At 37.9% G+C, this 20635-nt stretch overlaps 1 protein-coding gene across 1 annotated transcript; it reads left to right on the top strand.

Moving 5' to 3' along the window:
• Positions 1-1604: 1604 nt before the first annotated feature.
• On the top strand, positions 1605-7583 carry LOC103176352 (cholinesterase). Its single transcript, XM_042339254.1, is given in 5 exon segments — positions 1605-3028; positions 5210-5311; positions 5313-5371; positions 6087-6203; positions 7516-7583. Coding segments are annotated over 5 exon segments (1770 nt in total).
• Positions 7584-20635: the final 13052 nt, after the last annotated feature.

Below are 20635 nucleotides of genomic sequence, written 5' to 3'. Positions count from 1 at the left end.
GAACTAATCTGAAAGGATGAGCATTTCTTCCACTGCAGAGACTGAGTGGGAAGGTCAGTTGAATCCAGTACAAATAGGTGCCAATGACAATGGGTTCAATGCACCCGTTCCCCTTTCAAAAATATCCAGTATAAATTGGATGTGGCCTAGGTTAGCATTCGACTAACACTGCCCATTCCCTGCCCTACCCATCGGTGGCCAAACTCTGCTTCTATGTTCCTAGCCTCTGGAAACCCCACCCTCTGCCCCGCTGTCTCACCTCCTCCTTATTTGTTTTCAGGTACTGCCTCAAAACCTACCTCTTCAACTGCACTTATGGTCACCTCCCTTTTTTCCTCTGTCCCCTGCTCGGTAATCATCCCAGCCACTGTAAAGTGCTCCCAGATATTATGCTATGTGAAGGGCGTTAGATAGATGCAAGTTGTTGTTGAGTTTTTTTTCTTCCTACATTAATTGCATCGACAAACAGGCAGTAGAAACTTGTTTCCTGCTCTACCTCGTACTGTGAGGACAAAGCTGCTTCACTCTCCGTAGCATAATTTCAGTCTGAGCAGAGAGATAAAATGTAGTCTGGCGCAGCAGATTGCACTGTTAAATAATTGAGATATCTCCAATTTCCACGTACTGCTCTTTTGCATTGAGTTTGATAAAGAACTGCATTTAGTGCTGCACGATCAGTAGGGTCATAGTCAAAGATGTTTCATATTACAGAATTAAGATTTTTTTCTTAAGATATATTATTAATGTGGCCAGCATAATGCCACCATGACATTAAAGTGTAGAGATCAATTGTTGAGCAAGTACGATAGTATTAATGTATAGTAAGGAGCAAAGACTTCCATCTCATTGAGGAATGAGATTTAAACATAAAACTACTGTACAAACTGCACAGAATAAATTATATCATCTATCTGGTTTCATATTCCATATTCACTGACTAAAGACTTAGATTCACTAACATCGAGACTTGTATTGCATCTCAGAGCCAAACTGGGTAAGTTGTGTACCTCTTAATATCTGAGGAAGTACAAGCTGTGCTGATAATGGAGTCTGTTCATTTGAGTAGCATCTCAGACAAGTAAAACAGGCGTTGAAACAATGCAAGTCTCTTGAACAAATAGCACAGAGCTCCCCTGTGAAACTTTTGTTTGTTTTATATGACGGTTTCTGGATGTGGTAACCTGGCCGTGAAATTGTCATTTCTTTGCAAGTATTTGATTTTACTTAGGCAATCGTACTGATATAAGAACCCATTGATGTGAAAAGGCCATTTGACCCATCAAGGGCTCTCCTTCCATAAAACAGCAGAGTAACCGATTTCATGGTACACAATAGATAACATGAGCACAAATACAGCAGTGAAATCTTGGCGTTTGCCATTAAATAATAATTTTACTGTAGATTTTTGTAGGATATTGCTAAATGTATATTTGAAGTTTTTCCTACTGAAATTAATATGATGACGACATTTTCCATTTGAATTTTTTTTAGAAAGCAACCTTTGAGGCTTCAAAATGCAACTGAGATGTTTAACATATCTCATACCAGTGTCATGGTTCCTTCTGGCTCTTGTACCTGTCTGCTACACAGAATGTTTCGATGAAATGGTGGTGCAAACTTCTGCAGGAAGAATAAGAGGAAAAACAATGAGAGTCCTTTCGGGAAAAGTGACTGCTTATCTCGGCATACCATATGCAGAACCACCCATTGGACAACTTCGATTTGCAAAACCAGTGCCTTCCAAACCTTGGACTAATGTGCGGGAGGTGACCAAATATTCAAACACATGTTACCAGAATGTATCCAATTCAGAATCAAAGGCCCTATGGGAAAAAATATGGAGTCCAAACACAGAACTTAGTGAGAATTGTTTGTACCTCAATTTATGGGTTCCGTCACCGAGACCAAAAAAGGCAGCTGTTATGGTGTGGATCCATGGAGGGGCATTTATGTCAGGTTCCTCGTCCCTGTTAGTGTATAATGGTAGATTTCTATCTCACACTCAGAAAGTTATAGTTGTTTCTATGAACTATAGATTAGGTGTCTTTGGTTTCTTGGCTTTGCCTGGCAATTCTGATGTTCCTGGCAACATGGGATTATTTGATCAACGCTTAGCACTTCAGTGGGTTCACGATAATATAGCAGCATTTGGAGGGAACCCCAAAAGTGTGACATTGTTTGGACAGAGTGCAGGAGCTGCCTCGATAAACATGCACCTTATAGCGTCCCAAAGCAGTTCTCTCTTTCATAGAGTCATCATGCAAAGTGGCAGTTCGAACACTCCCTGGGCTTTTGTAAAAAGTGTGGATGCAAAACACAGAGCTGCAGCTTTCGGTAAAAGAATTGGATGTCCTTATAGCAGCGATGCTGAGTTTTTGAGCTGTCTTCGTGGTAAATCTGCCTATGATGTATTGTGCTATAGTTTGGCAGACCCACAAAGTAACCTTTTGTCTCAGGTTATATTTCTACCTGTGGCTACTGGAGACTTTTTTACTGAGAAAGCTGAAATGTTAATGCAACAGAAAATCGTGGAGAAAAAACAAATCCTACAAGGCACAAACAGAGATGAAGCAACATATTTTTTGGCTATGGGCGGTCCGGGTTTTAGTAAAGATACAGAAAGTGTCATTGGTCGGAAAGATTTCGTAAAAGCTGTGAAATGGATCTTACCTGAAAACACTGTTCTGACTGTGGATGATATTGAATGCGAATACATAGACGAGAAAGATGAGGACAGTACAATCAATTACCGTGACGCTGTAGCCAGTATGGCTGCAGATAGCCTTTTTGTATGCCCAATGAAGCAGTTTGCAAACAAGTATGCCGGACAAGGGAATAAAGTCTACTCCTATTTGTTTAACCACCTTCCACCAGCTGGAGCTTGGCAAAAGTGGATGGGCGTTATGCATGGTTATGAGATTGTATTTGTGTTTGGAATGCCATTTAACAAATTTGGAAAGTGGACCCAAGCAGAGGAAGTACTCAGCAAGAACATGATGAACTACTGGTCAACCTTTGCAAGAACTGGGTAAGCTATCGATTAGCACAAACTTAACACACACTGCTTTGCAGAACCACATATCTGTCGAAAAATCTCCTTTCCTTGGAGTCCATCAGAGACACAGAAAAATACCAACCTTTAGTTTTACTGTAATATGGAAAGTTAAATTCCTAACATTCAGCACAAAATGTAATTCTTTTCAGTGATTGGAGCATGAAAAAAAAACTTGTCTCATTTTCTTCCTTTTGTTACGTCATTAACCTGTATTTTTATTATTACTACTATTTTTAGGCGATGTGACAAAGAAATTTCGATTTAAGAGTTTCACATACCACAATTTTGTCTGTCAGTTTTTCTGTTATTCTATTGATTTCTATCTTATTATTATGGTGTTATTTTTAATCTTTCAATCCATCTTTTTTTTTTCTTTTCCACCTAACATTTTCACATAGATTTTTTTTGATGGGGCTAAAACCTTTCAACCGTCGGACGACTTCTCAACCAATTTAGTTGAGTGCTCAATCCTCAGGAGGTTGCAGAAATCCAGAAATCTTATTTGCAGGTCACTGAAGAGACGTGGGCCAGATAGGAGCAGTCATATTTGCTTCCAGGATTCTAGCACTGTAATATATTTGCCATAGGAATAAGGTAGATTTAGACTTCAATCAAAGGTTTTGTGTGAAAAGGTGGGGATTTATTTTTCCTAGGCAATAGCAATGTCAATTATTTACATACTCCCTTCTGCCTACAAAGTCAAACACTGATTTCATTACATTGATGGTTTCAGACCTGAGTATATTATACAAGTAGACATGCATGAGATGGGCTTACTGTTACATCAGCTTTTATTTTAAAAGTGTCAGTTTCCAAATGTGTGTGTATATGTGTGTGTGTATGCACGCGCGCACAGAGAATACATAGAGGAGGAACAAAACAAGATTTCTTACTCTGGTACAGTCTTTCTCCAATGAACTCTGTTTATTCTCCATATTCCCATATCCCACCCTACTTCCAGAAGAATACTTGCTCCCAGTAACCGTCAGTCCTTCTGATGCTACTGAGGATTTGTGTGGTGTGGGTCTGTCATCGGCAGGGCCCGAGGGTAGTACAGACACAACTGGCTCAGAGACCAGCACAGCAGGTTGACTAAATTGTAACATCCCTTTTTTAAGTATGTCACCTTGGACGACCTCCCACCAAGAATAGGCAAGATTATGACATTTACACTGAAATATAGAAAGATAGCAAAGGTGCTTCTGTGCCTTAACATTAACAAATCAAAGTGAACATATTTTCAAAAGCAGTTTTTATGGGTAAATGAATAGTAAAAATAATAAATAATGTCTGCCTCTTTAAATCGTAGACTCATATTGTAACTCATATGGTTTTACTTTGCTGCACTTATCCTTTCAAAGAACCAGCACAGTCACGATTGGCCAAATAGCCTCCTTCTGTGCTGTATAATTCTACGATAACAAGCTAGTCAGCCACCTTAAAATACTTAGTAGTGGAAGCTCCCAGTTGTCAACTTACTCCTATGGGCACCAAGCTGTTGAGAAAGTATACAAGGCAGTCTTTTGCATCAGATTAAGTTCCAAATCATTTGGACTACTGTTGACACAGAAATAAATACACCTTGCAAATGCATCTCTGAGGTCTAGTGATATGTAACATGGAGATGATCTAGACATGATAGCTCCCGTGCCACCTTCTGTACTAACTCCCTATATCTGTCTTTTTGAAAGCTAATGACATAGTGGCACTCAATAAACACCCTGGGTAGAGAGCGTCAAGCTACTGATGTTAAGTCTAACTTTCCCTTAGAGAAATGTGAAGGCATGATTCTGATAGTTGTTCCCTTTTATTACTCCCTTTCTTCTTCTGCTGCTACAACATGCATCTCCAACAATACAGCCAGCGTTCATTGCTGCCTATGGATTCTTTAGATCTTAACTGGAAACAAAACCATTTCATATCATTGAAATCAGCAAAAATGTAGATTGTGTGTATAATAGTAGTTTTCTTCTGTGTAAACAAAGGTCTAAGCCCAGTTTCACTCCACACAACTAATGTTCCATATTATTTGATTTACAGATAGATTCCCATTGTGGCTGAAGGAGAATCCACATATTTTGTTTATGAATATTCATATAGTATGTATAAAATTGAAAAGAAATTTGATTTATTGTTTTTATGCTTTTTCCATAGTAATCCAATTGGCCAAGAAGTCACAACAGTTAAGTGGCCTGTATACACACAATTAAAACAACAATATATAATCTTAAATGCCAAAAGACTAGAAGTTAAAAAGAAGTTTCGAAAGCAAACGTGTAACTTCTGGAATCAAGAGATTCCCAAACTCGTCAAGAGGTATGAAAGTACTTAAGAATATAATCCAACATTTATGTTCCTTTTGATGTACAAAGTTATTTTTCCTTGTTAGAAGGGAGTATTGTTGGTTTTACACATTTGTGTTTTCTCTGATCCCCTTATGGGAAATATGGCAAGAGAACTTTCTGCTGTATTAGCTATACATTGTGAGGAACCCACAAACCTATGAACGTAGCCAAAGGATTGAGTAACTACTGAAGCACATACACCGTGCTTTGTCACCGCGAGAGTAAATAGCTGGGTTCACGTGAGTCAGCTCTGAAATACCGCAGACACGATTTCCTATCAGAAACTCTCGTGAATTGGATTGTGAATGGGTGCTCTTTGTCACACAGCAAACCAACATACAAAGGAAAGGGATATTGTCAATATAAATTCAGGAGTGGTCAGTGCATTACAGACCAAACACTGGCCAAATGGAATTTTTAACCATTCAAACCAACCCAGGTTAACAGTAACATTTGACTGTAAATTGCTTAAATTTACCACAAAACGTACAGTCAATTCACTATACAGTATATTCTGTGAAGCACTTTTAGATGTCTCAATGACGTGATAAGGTGCCACCAAATACAAGGATTATTATTATGATATTACAGAACTAGGAGAGAATGGTGTTACGGTTTAAATTTATTTGTGCAGTGGAGAATACAGCTTAAATGAACTAATTGAAGAATGTAACTTTTGTTTTCAGCCGAAATTAATGAAACAGAAGAACAGTGGAAAGAGGAATTCAGCCAATGGTACTCCCATATCTTAGGATGGAAAGATCAGTTCAATGCATTTAAGAATAAGAAATATGGATGTGCAGGTACTTTAGTCCCTGACTGCAAAATTAAATCATGGACTGTAAAATCATGTAGCCTAGACAAACTGCAAATTAGACAAACAAAAAAATATTGCTTATGAAATTGTTTACGTCTCTTGGCCTAAAGAGATTCAATCTGTGTAAGTGCAACCCGTGTTATATAGCATCTGAACAGCGATTGGTGTATTCATGTTTCTATTGTGCGTTAAGTCCTGGTGCGTATCTATCACCTTCAAGACCTCCCTGCATCTCATTCAATCACTCAGTCTCTTACTACTTTGCTGTCCTCGCCTTTTTCCTCTGGGTCTCTGCTCTTTCTCTTACTCTGTCTCAGTCATTCCTTCTCACTCAGGCTCCCCTCACTTGTCAGGCTGAGTCATCTTAGTGGTGTCCCTCCTAATGTGCTTCTTTTTCTCTACCTTCCGCTAACTGCTACTCAAGCACGGTGATGGGTGACCCCGTGTGTCAGGCACCCAGCTGATTAACTGCTTTTCTTTCTTGTCAATAAGGAAAGCCAATATTTTTTTTAAAAAAAGAGTTCAGAGTCACATTTCTGCTTCACTTGAAGTCAAGCCCTAGTCAATTGACACATTGCACACTTCACACAAATGCTGCCATATGGAACTTCGGAGCTGGAGGTTTTTTTTCCCCACACGTTGAAATTTCATTCTCACTGATGTTTGGGAGAATTAAATAGTCATATCCGTAGAATTAAAATAACTGGGAACAACTCTGCGAAGCTTGCGAGGTTTGATTGACGACGAAAGCATCTTATTATGCAAAAGTGAACAGTTTCAGAATTGTAGGTTTTCCTTAACCCTTAAATTCTGCTGACCCTTTGAACGGGATAAGATTCATAAGGGATTGCAGGAAATATCATAAATAGTGTAAGACACATATCAGACCTCATCCCCCTATTAAACTAGACCTACTACTACCTGACACAAACGATAAGACCCAGTGAGATAATAACACAGCATTTTCTTTGAAGAAGTGTGACTTTACAGGGAACATTGAACAGCTATTTTAACTTACATGGAACTGGTATGCTTTCATACTCTATTGCCATGGGGACAAGGTAATAAGGCATCATTTAACACATTCTTCCACAGTTAATTACACTCATTTAGTTTCAGTTTTCTTTTCATGTTGCTTTATTTCAAAGAAATTTAAATCTGCATTTTATTTCGATAACTGCATTCTCTTCCCTTCTTAGCTCACATGTGATCTTTGTCAGTGGTTCGGTAAATTTGGCTACTTATGAAGGAATGCACATTGTATTTAAATAAAGACAATCTGCTTGAATGAATAAAAGGTGAAGCTATGAATCCTGTAGGAAAAATCGTGCAGTGTATTCATAAAAATGACATGACGCCAGCTTAAATCTCAACACGGATGGTCGGTAGCAGTGAAATTATTAATAAATGATTTACTGAAATTCACTCGTTTCATGATCCTCATTAAATAGAAAAAAATTCGCAGCAGAGATAAACATCATGAATCATGGACAAGTGTTAAAGTAGCTTCCCTGATGGCCTACTCTTGAAGGCACTGTTGCATGTAGCGCTAAGCCATAGAGGCCAGTATGGCCTGGGTTCAATTCACAGTCTGTGCTCCGTTGGCTGATCTTAGACAAGACAACAATGGAGAAGGTGACAACCTAAGCAACAGAGAGGGCTACAACCTCAAGCACCCTCAGCCTTAGGAAAAGGAAAATATTCGCTCACTGTTTTTCAGGGGTTCCTGCTTGAAAATGTCTGGGTATAAGTGCATGTGAAAACAGGGTCGGCTGTGATGCCTCCCAAAGGTTGGCTCTCTCACCAGCACTTGTAACCCAGGCTCACGCATGAATAACGGAAACTTGGGGAGCTACTGTAAGGCTGACGGTTCTTATGAAACTGTATCCCATGAAGTTAGTGGCTTTAGGAGCGAAGAGGAGAAAGTTAATACTAAAACGAAGTTGGAGACTTTAAGCTATAATTGGGGGGATATAAGTTACTTTGTTATACTTTGGTTTCCACGTTGAAGATTATTTCTTCATACATTAAAATCTGCTCCTGCCAGAAAACATCCAGCAACAACAAGTGATGAGCTGGACATTTGGTATTTGGTCGTATAGTCTCACCTGTGTTCCTTAATTAGAATCACTTGGATCAGACAAATGTATTATCATTAACTGGTTGCTTAGGTTAAAAGAGGTGATAATTTTCATGCCTTAATTACCTATTTTGTATGCATCAGTTGATTCATTGTATGCAGAGCTATGCAGAGCATTCAATTAAATGAAGTGGTTACAAAAGAACTGAATGGAAAATGAACTGAATGCAGTAGCTTTGCTTCATATGAAATATAAATGCTCTAAGTATGTTTATGAATACAGGCTAAAAGGCTAAGTCTTCTACCATAATGGGATCCGGTTAGATGCAAGAATATCTTTTCAGTCGTGGAATTTAAACGTTAATAACTTGGGGGATCTTGTAAAGCCTGCTTCTCTGCACTCCTGCTCTAATTCTTCTGTTACAGACTATTCTTTCATTTAATTGTGTGTCAGCTTGGCTCAGTGGTAGCAATCTTGCCTCTGAGACAAAAGGTTGTAGGTTCAAATCCCACATTGGTACTTGAATTCACATAGTTTAAACTCCAATGCAGCACTGGGAAATGTGTTGCATTGTCAGAGATGCCGTCCTTCAGATGAGACGTGAAACCGAGGTCCTGTAGTCTCTGTTCACACGGATGTTAAAGATTCCATGGCGCTATTTGAAACGAGAAGGGAGTTTCCTGGCCAATAATCTCTCACACTTTTCATGGCTATTTGTGAGACACTAATGTGTGCAAGTGTGCTGCTGCATTTGACTATAAATATGCAGTCCCTCAATTTCACAATAAATCCTGTGAAGTGCTTTGAGATGTCCTTCCAACGTAATACGGCACTACACCAAATGTAAGGATTATTATTATTTGCAGCAAGACTGATTTCTAGACAAGTTGTTACCTTGAGCTGCTATGATATTCCAGAGTGAGTGAAGGAATTGTGCATTGTTTACTTTAGATGTAATTCATTTTTACATCTCTGAAGTATACTCATGTGCCTTATGTGGGGTGTATTTAGAGAATAGATTAGTATTTTGGAAGATCTACATACAATACATGGAGCAAGCGCTGGTTAGCAAAACAAAAAGAAGATAACAAATAAACATCTACCAAGACCACACTGCTTGGGTTTGCCAACGGTGTCAAATTGTGACATTGAAGACGTTTTGGAATTGGCAGGAAAGGAAAGGAGACCCAACACCATGACCCGTGAACAGTCTGAAGTTCCTTTTGCACCAAACATGTTTTGTTTTGAAGTTAGTTCAGTGTAGATTTGATTCTGAAAGGAAATGCAAGCTCCCATCAACTCAACTTCGACTCATAGAATCGTAAAATCATACAGTGCTGAAGGAGGACATTCGGCCCATCGTGTCTGTGCTGGCTCTTTGAAAAGAGCAATCGAATTCAATCCCGCTCTCTTCCCATAGCCCTGCAAACTTGTCCTCCCCAAATTGAGAAGGACTCGACTCAGTCCTTCTCATGACCTTTCAGCATTATCCCATTATTGTTAGTGCTTTCCATGCATTTGATCAGGAGAATTTGTCTACCACTTGATTTCAAGTTTAAATGTACAAGTCATCTGCTCCACACACACACAAAAACATTTTCAGATTACTGACGTACAACAGTTGTGGTTTTGGCTTGGATGTGGATTAGAAGTTTTACAGGAACTTCCTTCCAGATCATATCTTATTTTCAAATCGTTCTCTCTCTCATGAGACCTCTTTATTTTGCTTTTGCCTTTTCCTCTGTCACCATGTTTTGTTTTCTCTATCTTCTCCTTTGAGAACTTTGATTTTAAGGTTTGCGCACAATTGACACAAACTCTTATCTCTTACGACCAAGACATGTGGCTGCTGTACTACAGCCATAGGGTATCAGCAATGAAAAGCTGACTCTAGCACCAAACCTTGCAAATACTGGAAGAATAGGAAAAAATGTATCTGCAAAAACGGCTGGTGAACAAGCTCAGGATGTAAACCTCTGTAGGACTCAAATGACATACATAAATCACTTGAGCATTACTCATAGAATTTACAGCATCTTCTGAATCCCCTCGAGTCAATTACAGCCTTTAACACACTCCAGGCCATCTGTCATTGAGTATGAATTACATAGAAGAAGCTTTGCAAGTAATGTGAAATGAACTGGTTTTCCTCGTGTCACTTTTTGGCTTTGTGTGCTTTGAATCCAAGTCTACTTTCTGTGACTGAATATGAGAACTTGCCGCATGTATTTCCATTTGAAGCAACAATGATCAGCCATCTGATTCCTACATAAATAAGTGCTGGCACTTCCTTTCATTGTGAAATCAGCAGGTCCTCTTAAAGTTCATTATCTGACTTATTCAGTGTCTGTGTTTCTTTTGATGACCTCTTGAGTTGGGGTTTGTTGATTTATCGCATTTACAAACTAACAATAAGCCCTTGATTGAATTACATGTTGGGGGAAAAGCGGGAGGGAGTTGGAGATTTTTGATTACACAGTAAAATCATCGCTCTGAAGCACTCGAGTGTTTCTGATATAATCTGAATTAAATTGCTTGTTTTGAATGTATAATGGAAACATTGCAATGACATAGGTGCCTCGCGAACCAATTTCAATCTCTGCTTTTTGCCTTTCACTGATGTAAATACAGAGTGTCTTGAGGTCATCTTTATCAGATTTTTTTAAAAAATGTTCAAAATAATGATTACATTTCAAATTCAAGGAACTGGAAACACAAACGTAAATTGTAAGAGCATCACTTCAGTAGCTTTTAACAATATTACAGTAATCCTTACACAGTGGCATTACCATGTATAGAAGTCACTAGAGTAAATCTTCAAAGGTGATGCAAGATGCTTTGATTGTATCTCAGGAGCAAAGATATTTAATTACTAGAATATGGCTGTTTGCCAAGTGTTCCTGAATTCTCTAAGGCTCTCTTCCCCCATCTCTCTCTCTCTCTCTCTGTGTGCAATATTATGAGGTTTTAAAAACCAACCCAAACCTGTTTGCCAAGAAAATGTTATTTGTTTTATTTGCAAGCAGCAGTGACTTGAGCAAGGATCCAGCGGCTGGGAATAATTGTATTTTTTGCAATTTTTGCAAAAATTAAATTATGCAAAGAAATGTTCAAGCTTTTCAAGGGGAACAATGGCATTCAATACCCCGCTGCTATGTTTAGAGATCTAATCATGCCACCTACACACTCCTGCATAGTTTAAAGAGATTTCATAAAAATTTAAACACAATTTGTGTAGGTTAACTAAACCTTTCATGAAGCTTTCTGAAAGGACTTCTTTGCAACCCCCAAAAAAGAGATATCAGTTTGATTGCATTTTTGAATCAAAACAGCTTATTAGCGTAATTGTTTATTTGCAAAATCAATACTGAAATACTCCAAAGAAGGAAACAAACAACAAGAGATGAAATGGGAGGTAATTTTACAACGTGTAAAGCGCCTAATGTGATAAAAGCAATTTCATCTCCGTTTCATGTCACAGCCACTTAGGCTTTCCTGATATCAATGATACTCTCCTCCAGTTTCGTAAAACAATGTTAATCGCAGATTCAAAAGCCTTGCACGATTTACATTCTTTAAAATTCTTGTACTAATCTCCTATGATTGAGAAATGCACCTTACACACACTTGCCTTTCGAGTAGTGTTTATGTCCAACCAATCGCTTTACCATTCATGTCTGACCTCTTCCATTCCACAAGCAATTCTCAATTCACAAAAATCACTGTTGTTCCTTGAAGTATTTGTGCATTTCAGACTAGCTACCCTCCAATACTTGTTCTCAGCACATCCATGTCCAGTTTTAAGAGACGAAAGGGGAGATAGTCGAGATAAGAATGGTAAAACCTACTTTGCAGGTGGGGGAAAAAAAACTGTCCGAAGAAAATAGGAAAAAAACATATTGTGGTCTAAAGCTCATGTATTTGATAGAAATCTTGCAATGGAATTTAACTTGTTTTCCTGCAGAATCTCTGTGGTCTTAATTATAGTTATAAAAATTGTACATTTTATTATTTTACATAGTTGGGTATCTCTGGATTTTTCTTTTATAATACATTTGATATAGAACCTGTCACGTCAGGAAGACACCTGAAAGTGGAGTGCCCAGTGCCTGTGTATTTTGTAGGCAAATATCTTCAGAAAGAAACTACTCAGTTGCATACATGAAGAGAGTACATTCCCTTACCTGCCAGTTTTAGTACTTATATTTGGTACATTCGTTCCAATCTTATGGCCCCATCAAGCATTTCCTGCATAATCACCTTTCATAATATTCTATTCTGCCACGAAACCTGTACAATTCTAAGTTACTTTCCGGCAATTAAGGATAATATTTTGAGCGTAACTTTGGTCTAACCATTCGGAGATGGGAGAAAATTGCTGCCAACGACCTTGATGATTGTGGTCCTGATGTAATTGAAAACTGAAAGCCCTCAGGGAGGAGCTTTTTTGGTCATTGTCAGCTTGCCATTAGAATAAGTTAATACCCAGATATTCAGTCCAACCAGATTGCTATTTAATGCCCATCACATCTTTCCCAATCAGCACTGAGGAACTGCTCAGTTGCATACATGAAGAGGGTACATTCTCTTACCTGCCAGTTTTAGTACTTATCACGTCTTGCCACATTATTTTGTTCAGACAGTATCATCATTTCCTTGATCTGGAGCCAGACAGTGAGTGACTTGATCAATGCAGTCAGTTGTTTTTAAAAATTGATAAGCAATTGATAATATGGATTTCTAAAGTTGTTATTTAGTGGGAGGGGAATTGACTGCAACCTGCAATATTCTCCTTAGTTCAAGACAGGCTTTGATGACACTCATCTCTTCAGCACACACACCATGATCCCTTTGTTACTAAATTTGGCAGTGAGCGCAAGGTATATATGATACAAACAAAATCATCTTATGAAGCTCAAGGGAAAATAAATTAATTGATGTGTTTAAAGCTCAGGCGCAGCAGACTCTAAGCTGCATACTTTGTCAAGCTTGTTCACATTACATGACAACTGGTTAATATATAACATAGGGACAGGTCCATTGGAGCAAATTAGCACAGTTCATTGCAGCTCATGACATCAATTTAACCCCAAGCATATATGATTAGTCCTCATACTTGCAAATGTCCTTCACCTTGACTAAAGAAGGGAAGCTGTTTAATATATTTGACACAAGGCCTCTAACGTGGCCACACTTAATCTGATTGGAACACACAAAGCCGAACATTGCATTCACCCAAAACATTGGTAGAGCTGATGTAACATTACATTCCAAACTCAGAAATTACAGCATTGCTAGTCTCTTACACGTACGTTAAACATCAAATGCACACTCCTAGTTGTACAAACAACAGACACGGTTGAGATCGGAAAGCAAACCAAAGGGCATACAGTATTTGAAGTTCTGCAAATAACTACCGCTTAGAAATGATAATGCTTCTAATGCATTTATTGGGTATTCTCTTGGAAAGAATCCTCATGGTCTAAGTTTCAAGTTACAAGATTGGACACATGTAGATTGAGTACATAGAACACACCTCCTCAATTTATTTCTATTGCACTTGACCCTTAAAATCGAATTGCATCATGAGCTTTTGCACCTATCTGTTTACATCTATTAACTGCTGGGAAGGCTATTAATAGCCTTTGATCACCAAATTATGCTGTAGGAGACTACCTACTGTTGCCTAATATATAAGAAATTAAGAACTCTGTGCCTTTTTAATGAGATTCCTTTATCTTATAATCATTTAGTTACTCGTGTGTGAAAGCCAGCAGCAGGGGGCATTGTGATGCCATTAACTCTTGTCAAAAGACTACTAATGAAGTAAAGTGATCCCAAACCACTCCCTCTCTCATGAGTAAGGTGAAATATACCCCCATTTAATATCAAATCAAGCATCAGGTTGGGTTTTGAATCCAATGTTCTGGTTCAGCTGGCTCTGAAAAATATACTCTTGGTGGGTTTCAGATCTTCATGTATGTCAGTGAAATCCATCTTCTTCAACACCTTCCTTCTCATGTTGAGGTCATTTCAAACTGGGCAATGTTTGTTCATTACCTTAGCCGATGTGCAAGATGGAAAGTCCAGAAATGGAAATAATGGGCATTCAGAGGTTTGTATGTGTATGAGTGTGTCTGTGACTTCCTCTCCACCACTGCCACCCCCCACACACTGAATTCATACACACATACATTGGAAGGTAGGGTTGGTCATATTTTTTCTGGCGTGCAAATTGTGAGAGAATCCTGCTGTTTAGCAGCCAATTTATTCACAAACTTACAATTGTTTCAGGAGAGTCACCCACCTTGGAGGTGATTTGTGGACAACTTGAGCACAGTGAGTTGTACATTTTTCATAAGGACATTGGATTCAGCAAAGTATCCTGTGCAATTGACATCCTTTTGCAATTCTAACTAAATGCAGCGTAAGATGAGGTGGATGCAGAGTAGATACATCATTCATCACTGTCTTCAGAGAAATGGAGGATCAAACACGTGTGACTAAACCGTTCCCTTAGTTTACCAAGCAGTATCATCATAATTAATCTCCACTCTACTCTTTCCACGGCTGTGATGCCTTTCTTTAATGAGGCACCCAAAACTGGCTGTAATACTCTGGTTACATTATGGCCCAACCAATACTTTGTACAAAAGCCAAAGCTCTGTCTGTTCAGTGCCTTTGGGACATCCTTTCGATGTGAAAAGCACTATATAATTGTAATTTTGTTGTTGTTGTACAAACTTAACAGCATCTCCTTGCTCTTGTATTCAGTAGTCTGCATATAAAACCCATTATCCTTTATGGGTTTTGTAGGTCATGGAGGACAAATTAGAGAGAAACTTCCATGAATAATTCACACACCTTAAACAAAACATCATTGTTTGTAGAAAGTGGTAGAGAGTACATAGATACCACTTCACATCAGAGAGCAAATCTACCAATTTATGGTGTTCCACTGGATATTGTATGCTAATTACCATCTATCATGGTAAAACAGTGATTTCTTATTCAGAGGAAGGGAATTCACTAGATCTTGTTTAAAATGCAACCGAGTCCAATGAGAAAACACAAACTATATTATCTAAACCTAATCTAAAGTTATTGTTGTTCAGACTGTGAATAAGATTAGTTTTTTGATTCACTTTCTGACAACATTTTTAGCACATAGGTTAGAATAATAATCCTTGCGTTTTATATAGTGCCTTATCATATTTTCTAGTTGCCTCAAAGCGCTTCACAGAATATACGGTAAAGTGAGTTGACTGTATGTTTTTGTGGCCAAAGGTTTAACATGTAAGCCACACAGAAAATGTATCAGCTGCTGTGTTGAGCTCCAACATTTCAATTAATTTAGATGATGATTTACATGTAAATGTCATTATAAAACAAAAGCAAAATTACGTGCAATTAAAGATATTTAAATTAATCTGTAAGTTCCACAAATGTTTGCTCAAAGCAGGTTATAAATGGCATTGAATGCTACGGCATTCTGCATTTGGTGTGACTGGATCAAACGTGAGCTAACAGTGTTCTGTTGACTGGTTGATTTCAATCAAAGAGCAATGTAGGTGTACATGGATACATCACTAAAATAAGGCACAGATAAATTAAAAGGCCAAAATATAATTGAAAATAATTAATTTACAAGAGATGTATGTTTAATACAGGATTGCTGTACAAAATAGTAGTAAATAAAAATGTAACGTTAATATTTTATACATCTGCATTATCCAAACTACTGTAGTTGAACAAATCTTTAATTCTCTTCATTTGTACTGTGTTGTATCGGTTTTTAAATTTCCCCTCAATATTTAGAATCGATACAACAGCTTGAAGCCTGTTAATTAGCATTTCATGTTTTTTTTTAAAACAATAAGTATGCATTCCTTTAACAGATTATTTCATATTAAGCAAAAAGAAGAAACATTTATTCAATAGAAGAATATCACCATTATCTTGTATCAACTGTGTTTTTCATGTTTTCTGTCATGAGTAAATTATATTCACAGTTATCTTGTCTGTTTAAGTGCATTTTGACATAACCACAATGTATCAGGCTATCTTCAAGAGATAATGGGAACTTACAGTTAATAATTTAAGGAAACACAATACGCCAACAGTTTTTTAAAATTACTTGCTATATCACTAAATGAGTGACACCCACTACTGTGAAATGTTGCGTGTCACAAGGAATATACATTTACAAATGCTGTCAAGTCAAACCATGCAGCTAAACAGAACTTTTTAGAAAATGTGTTTTGTTACCAGCCTTTAGGTGTACTTACATGATCAGTTGACAATACTAAGCAGAATTCAAGTGAATGACTGAACTTGGAACATAGGAAAACAGGAACAAAGAGGAGGCATTCACTACATCGAGTTTGTTCCACCAGTTTATTTAATCCTCTTGCTCCTCTCTTTCACCATACTCCTTACTACCTCTGCTATGAAAGTATGTGTCCATCTTTCTTTTAAACATCCAATTGATTTTTTTTACACACACACTGAAAAGAACACAATTAGAAAATGCACTGGTAATTTATTTAGTGGACAACTGAGAGTTTATCCTGAAACCTAATGTGTCTGAGATAGCTCCAGACTGACTGCATAATGGAAATTTTATTTGTTGAATGGGTAAAGCTACATTATTTTACTGCAGTTGATCTTAAGTAAACTGAATAAAGTATCTGGTTACTGTACTTTAGATGAATGGAAGCTGATGCTAGGGAAAAATATTAAATGAATATCACTAAAGGTTCCACATCATCTAACTCCTGACACATGTGATTCTTCTATTCCAAACACCATTATAGGATGTTTTAATGGGGAAAATGCTCAATTGAAAATGAGGTATTCTATGGTTTAAATATATGCAAATTTGTATGGATACCTATTGTGCTTTAGACTGATTCTTTAACAGCCTAATTAAATACTGATAAATGAATAATTTATTTTCCAGAAATGTTTTGTTTGAATCAGGATTATGCTTGGAAGAAAATTTCTATAAACTCCAGATCAAAGCAATTAATTTAAAATCTTTGAACCACAACCCAGTTTAATCATTAATTCACAAGCTGGGCATTAAAAACTGGATAATTGAGGAACACATTCTTGCTTGAATCTGATTTTTTTTAAAGTATTATGCTTCGTCAGGGATTACAGACAAAATAAAATGAGAGCCAAAATAGTTTGGTGGATTGGAAAACTGGCAGTAGCTTTCAAATGTGTGTTTAATCTGAAATCAACCATACACTTTTCTTTGTAAATATGTATGATAATGTATGATAATATTCTTCCATATATTATGCCATGAAAAAGAATGATGAGGTAGGACATGGGTCACACATGTCTCTTGAACATAGGATTCCTATAGTAGGGCTATCATATCAGATTATTACTGAACATTACCCTCCATCGGTTCGAATCAACTCTCCTACACCCTTCTCCCTTATAATATGCATCGAGTTTCATCTCAAGTATATTGATGCTTTCTGCTTCAACCACAATTCAACCCCAACCCATTGAAACATCCTTTTGATGTGAAAGGCGCTACATAAATGTCAAATTGCACTGTATATTACTGCAAATTCTGAAAAAGTTTGGAACTATTTCCAATGAAATGTTTTTTTTAAAGAACAGGCCTTGTTAAAGCAGTAGTTCAAATGTTTTAAACATACGATTTATGGCCGAAGTGGAATAAGAATAGTAATTGTCCTTTATTCTCTTGTTACGGTTCATTACTACTTGTTACCAAAATTCAAACAGATGTAGATGAAGCCTTTTCTGTTTACAGCAACCTTTGCTAATGAAGCTGCATAATCTGCTGCAATATGAACTCTCTTACCAGTAGGAATTAGTCTGTTAATGCTGTGAAAGACAGTTTGGGATCAGCTCCTTCAACCTTTACTTCACAGTTATGGCAATTCCATTTCTGAACGGTTCAGTTTGAAATTACAGGGATGAAAAGTTCTGGTGATAGCTTATTTGCCAGTGGCATCTAACGGTAGATTCAATGAATCGTTCCACCCAATCCAACATCTACTTAACAACTTAAATGGAGTTGCATACAATTTATTTTACATAAAAACAGCAGGACAACAGTACTCAATAACATTTCATACTGAGAACAGAAGAAAACTTGAAATGAGGAAAGGCCTTTTCACATACAGAAAGCCAACCCTTCTCCTGACAAAGCCCCACCAACTTGATTTCCTGATCATAACATAGACGTTCACTGTACTTCAAACTTGAAAACATTCATCCATACCCACAGCTCCTCAGACAAAATCCCTCTTTCCTAATCCAAGAGTGCATAAGTCCTGATGTCCCGTGGGATTATTTCCTTCATCTCAATTCATCCTGACACGGCTCACACAGCTCCAATACTGTTCTTGAGGGCATACTCGGCTCTAAATACAATATTCACAAGAGGATTAGTGAGTAGCAATTCCTGGAGTGTTGCAGTTGACCCTTTAGACGTCCACTCAGACACCAATCTCAGTTTTGACGTCTGTGAAGATGGTGCCCAAACTCAGTTTGACGGAGCCTGCTGCTAGGTGAATCCAGGATTTACTACAGTATTTACAAATCCTTTTGCAAATCTCAGTTTTTTTTTAAAAAAAGGAGTTAATTAACATGGCATCAAGTGCTTATTTGGGGAGTCTGTTCCATATATCCACTAAACTATAAAATGCATTTCCATCAATTTCCAGGCCTACTTTTTCCTACAGTGTACCACGTGACATCAACTCTACCATTAAATATAAATGAATTGGAAGAGCAAGAATAAAGACTGTGAAACCAAAGCAAATCCAGAACACAAGCTCATAAGACTAATGATTAACATGAAGATATTGTTATGCTATTAAAAATGTCAAGCGCTCTTAGAGTCTGTTTGAAGGTATTAAGTTATACTGAAAGACACGGATAAGTATTTTGACCATTTGACCTCCACAACTTGCCTCGGTTATTTAAAGTGATACTAATTCTGTACATGTTAGGGATTGATTGTGTGCATTCAATTGTAAATTGTATACTAAGTTGTTGCGTACAAGTGGCCTTGACTTCATTCAATTACACCTGAGTAGATGGTTAAAAGTTGATTGGTTGAAAAATATTCCTAATTATTCTAGCTTAATTGAGAACATTTGGATGTGTCACACTAATGTTGAAATAATATGATAAATTTAAGCACGGGCACTCGTATTTGCATCCCTGCATTTGATACAGCACCTTATCACGTCTTCAAGAAATCTCAAAGCGCTTCATGGAATATACTGTAAAGTGAATTGACTGTATATTCTGTGGGCGAAACGCAGCAGCCATTTGCACACAGCAGCGTCCCACAAACCGTCGTGGATTGAGTGACCAAATTATTTATTTATAAAGGGAATATTACCCCCAGAAAAGTGATCCGCCAATTGACTAACAACCGGGTTACTACTTATTGCTAGGTAAACAGAGGCATATGGTGGAGTAAGGAAACTTGCCCAACGTTTCGCCCTACCCAGGAATCAAACCCAGGTCCTCTCACTCTCGAGGCAAACGCGTTAACCACTATCCTATGGGAACTATGGGAGTTTCACAGTAACCTAACCAAATGTCTCAATTGAAAAGCAACAAGAACGGCAAATCAACTTCAATTAAGGTATTGTTCTATTGACTTGCGATCTTGCTCTCCAGCCAAAGGCAAGTTCTTTTGGTAAATTGTTGAGCTCATCAAGGTGAGGGATGTCGGTGCTTAGTAAGTACATCATTATTTTTGGGACGCCCAATGTCAGTATCAAGCACTCACAGATCAGGTGAGCTATAGGTCAGATGCAGCCTAATGCTCAAGTTATACCAGAGAGTTTGTATGTGTGTGTTGGGCCGGGTGGTGTGAGGGGGGTGGGGGGGGAAACAGTTGGTCTCACCACCGATGCCCGGGACCTTCCTCGTGAATGGCAAAGGCTGAACACAAGGAAGACAGGCGGAGAAATGGGGTTAAAGACTTTCACAATTGCAACGAGTTAAACCAAAGGATCCCAGCACCTCAGTGACAAAAGAATGACATGCGATTACACACATGTCACAGAGAAAATTGCAATCCAGTGGAACTCTCCCTCTACTGAACTGCAGCCTAACGTCTCACAATAAATATATATATAAAAAAACATTGCACAACCATCAACAATATCCTCCCCACACACACACACACACACACACACACAAGCTCACATATTAATGTCCTGCCTGGCGTTTGCCACCAAAGTAGGAAAGGCATTTGAACAACATTCCGAGACTCACGATGTGACATGTCCTGTAGTGTCAATGATCAAGATTTTGGATGGTTTTG

This window comes from Callorhinchus milii, unplaced genomic scaffold, assembly GCF_018977255.1.
Source record: "Callorhinchus milii isolate IMCB2004 unplaced genomic scaffold, IMCB_Cmil_1.0 Scaffold11, whole genome shotgun sequence".
NCBI lineage: Eukaryota > Metazoa > Chordata > Chondrichthyes > Chimaeriformes > Callorhinchidae > Callorhinchus > Callorhinchus milii.
This window is presented reverse-complemented; position numbering and strand designations above follow the sequence as displayed.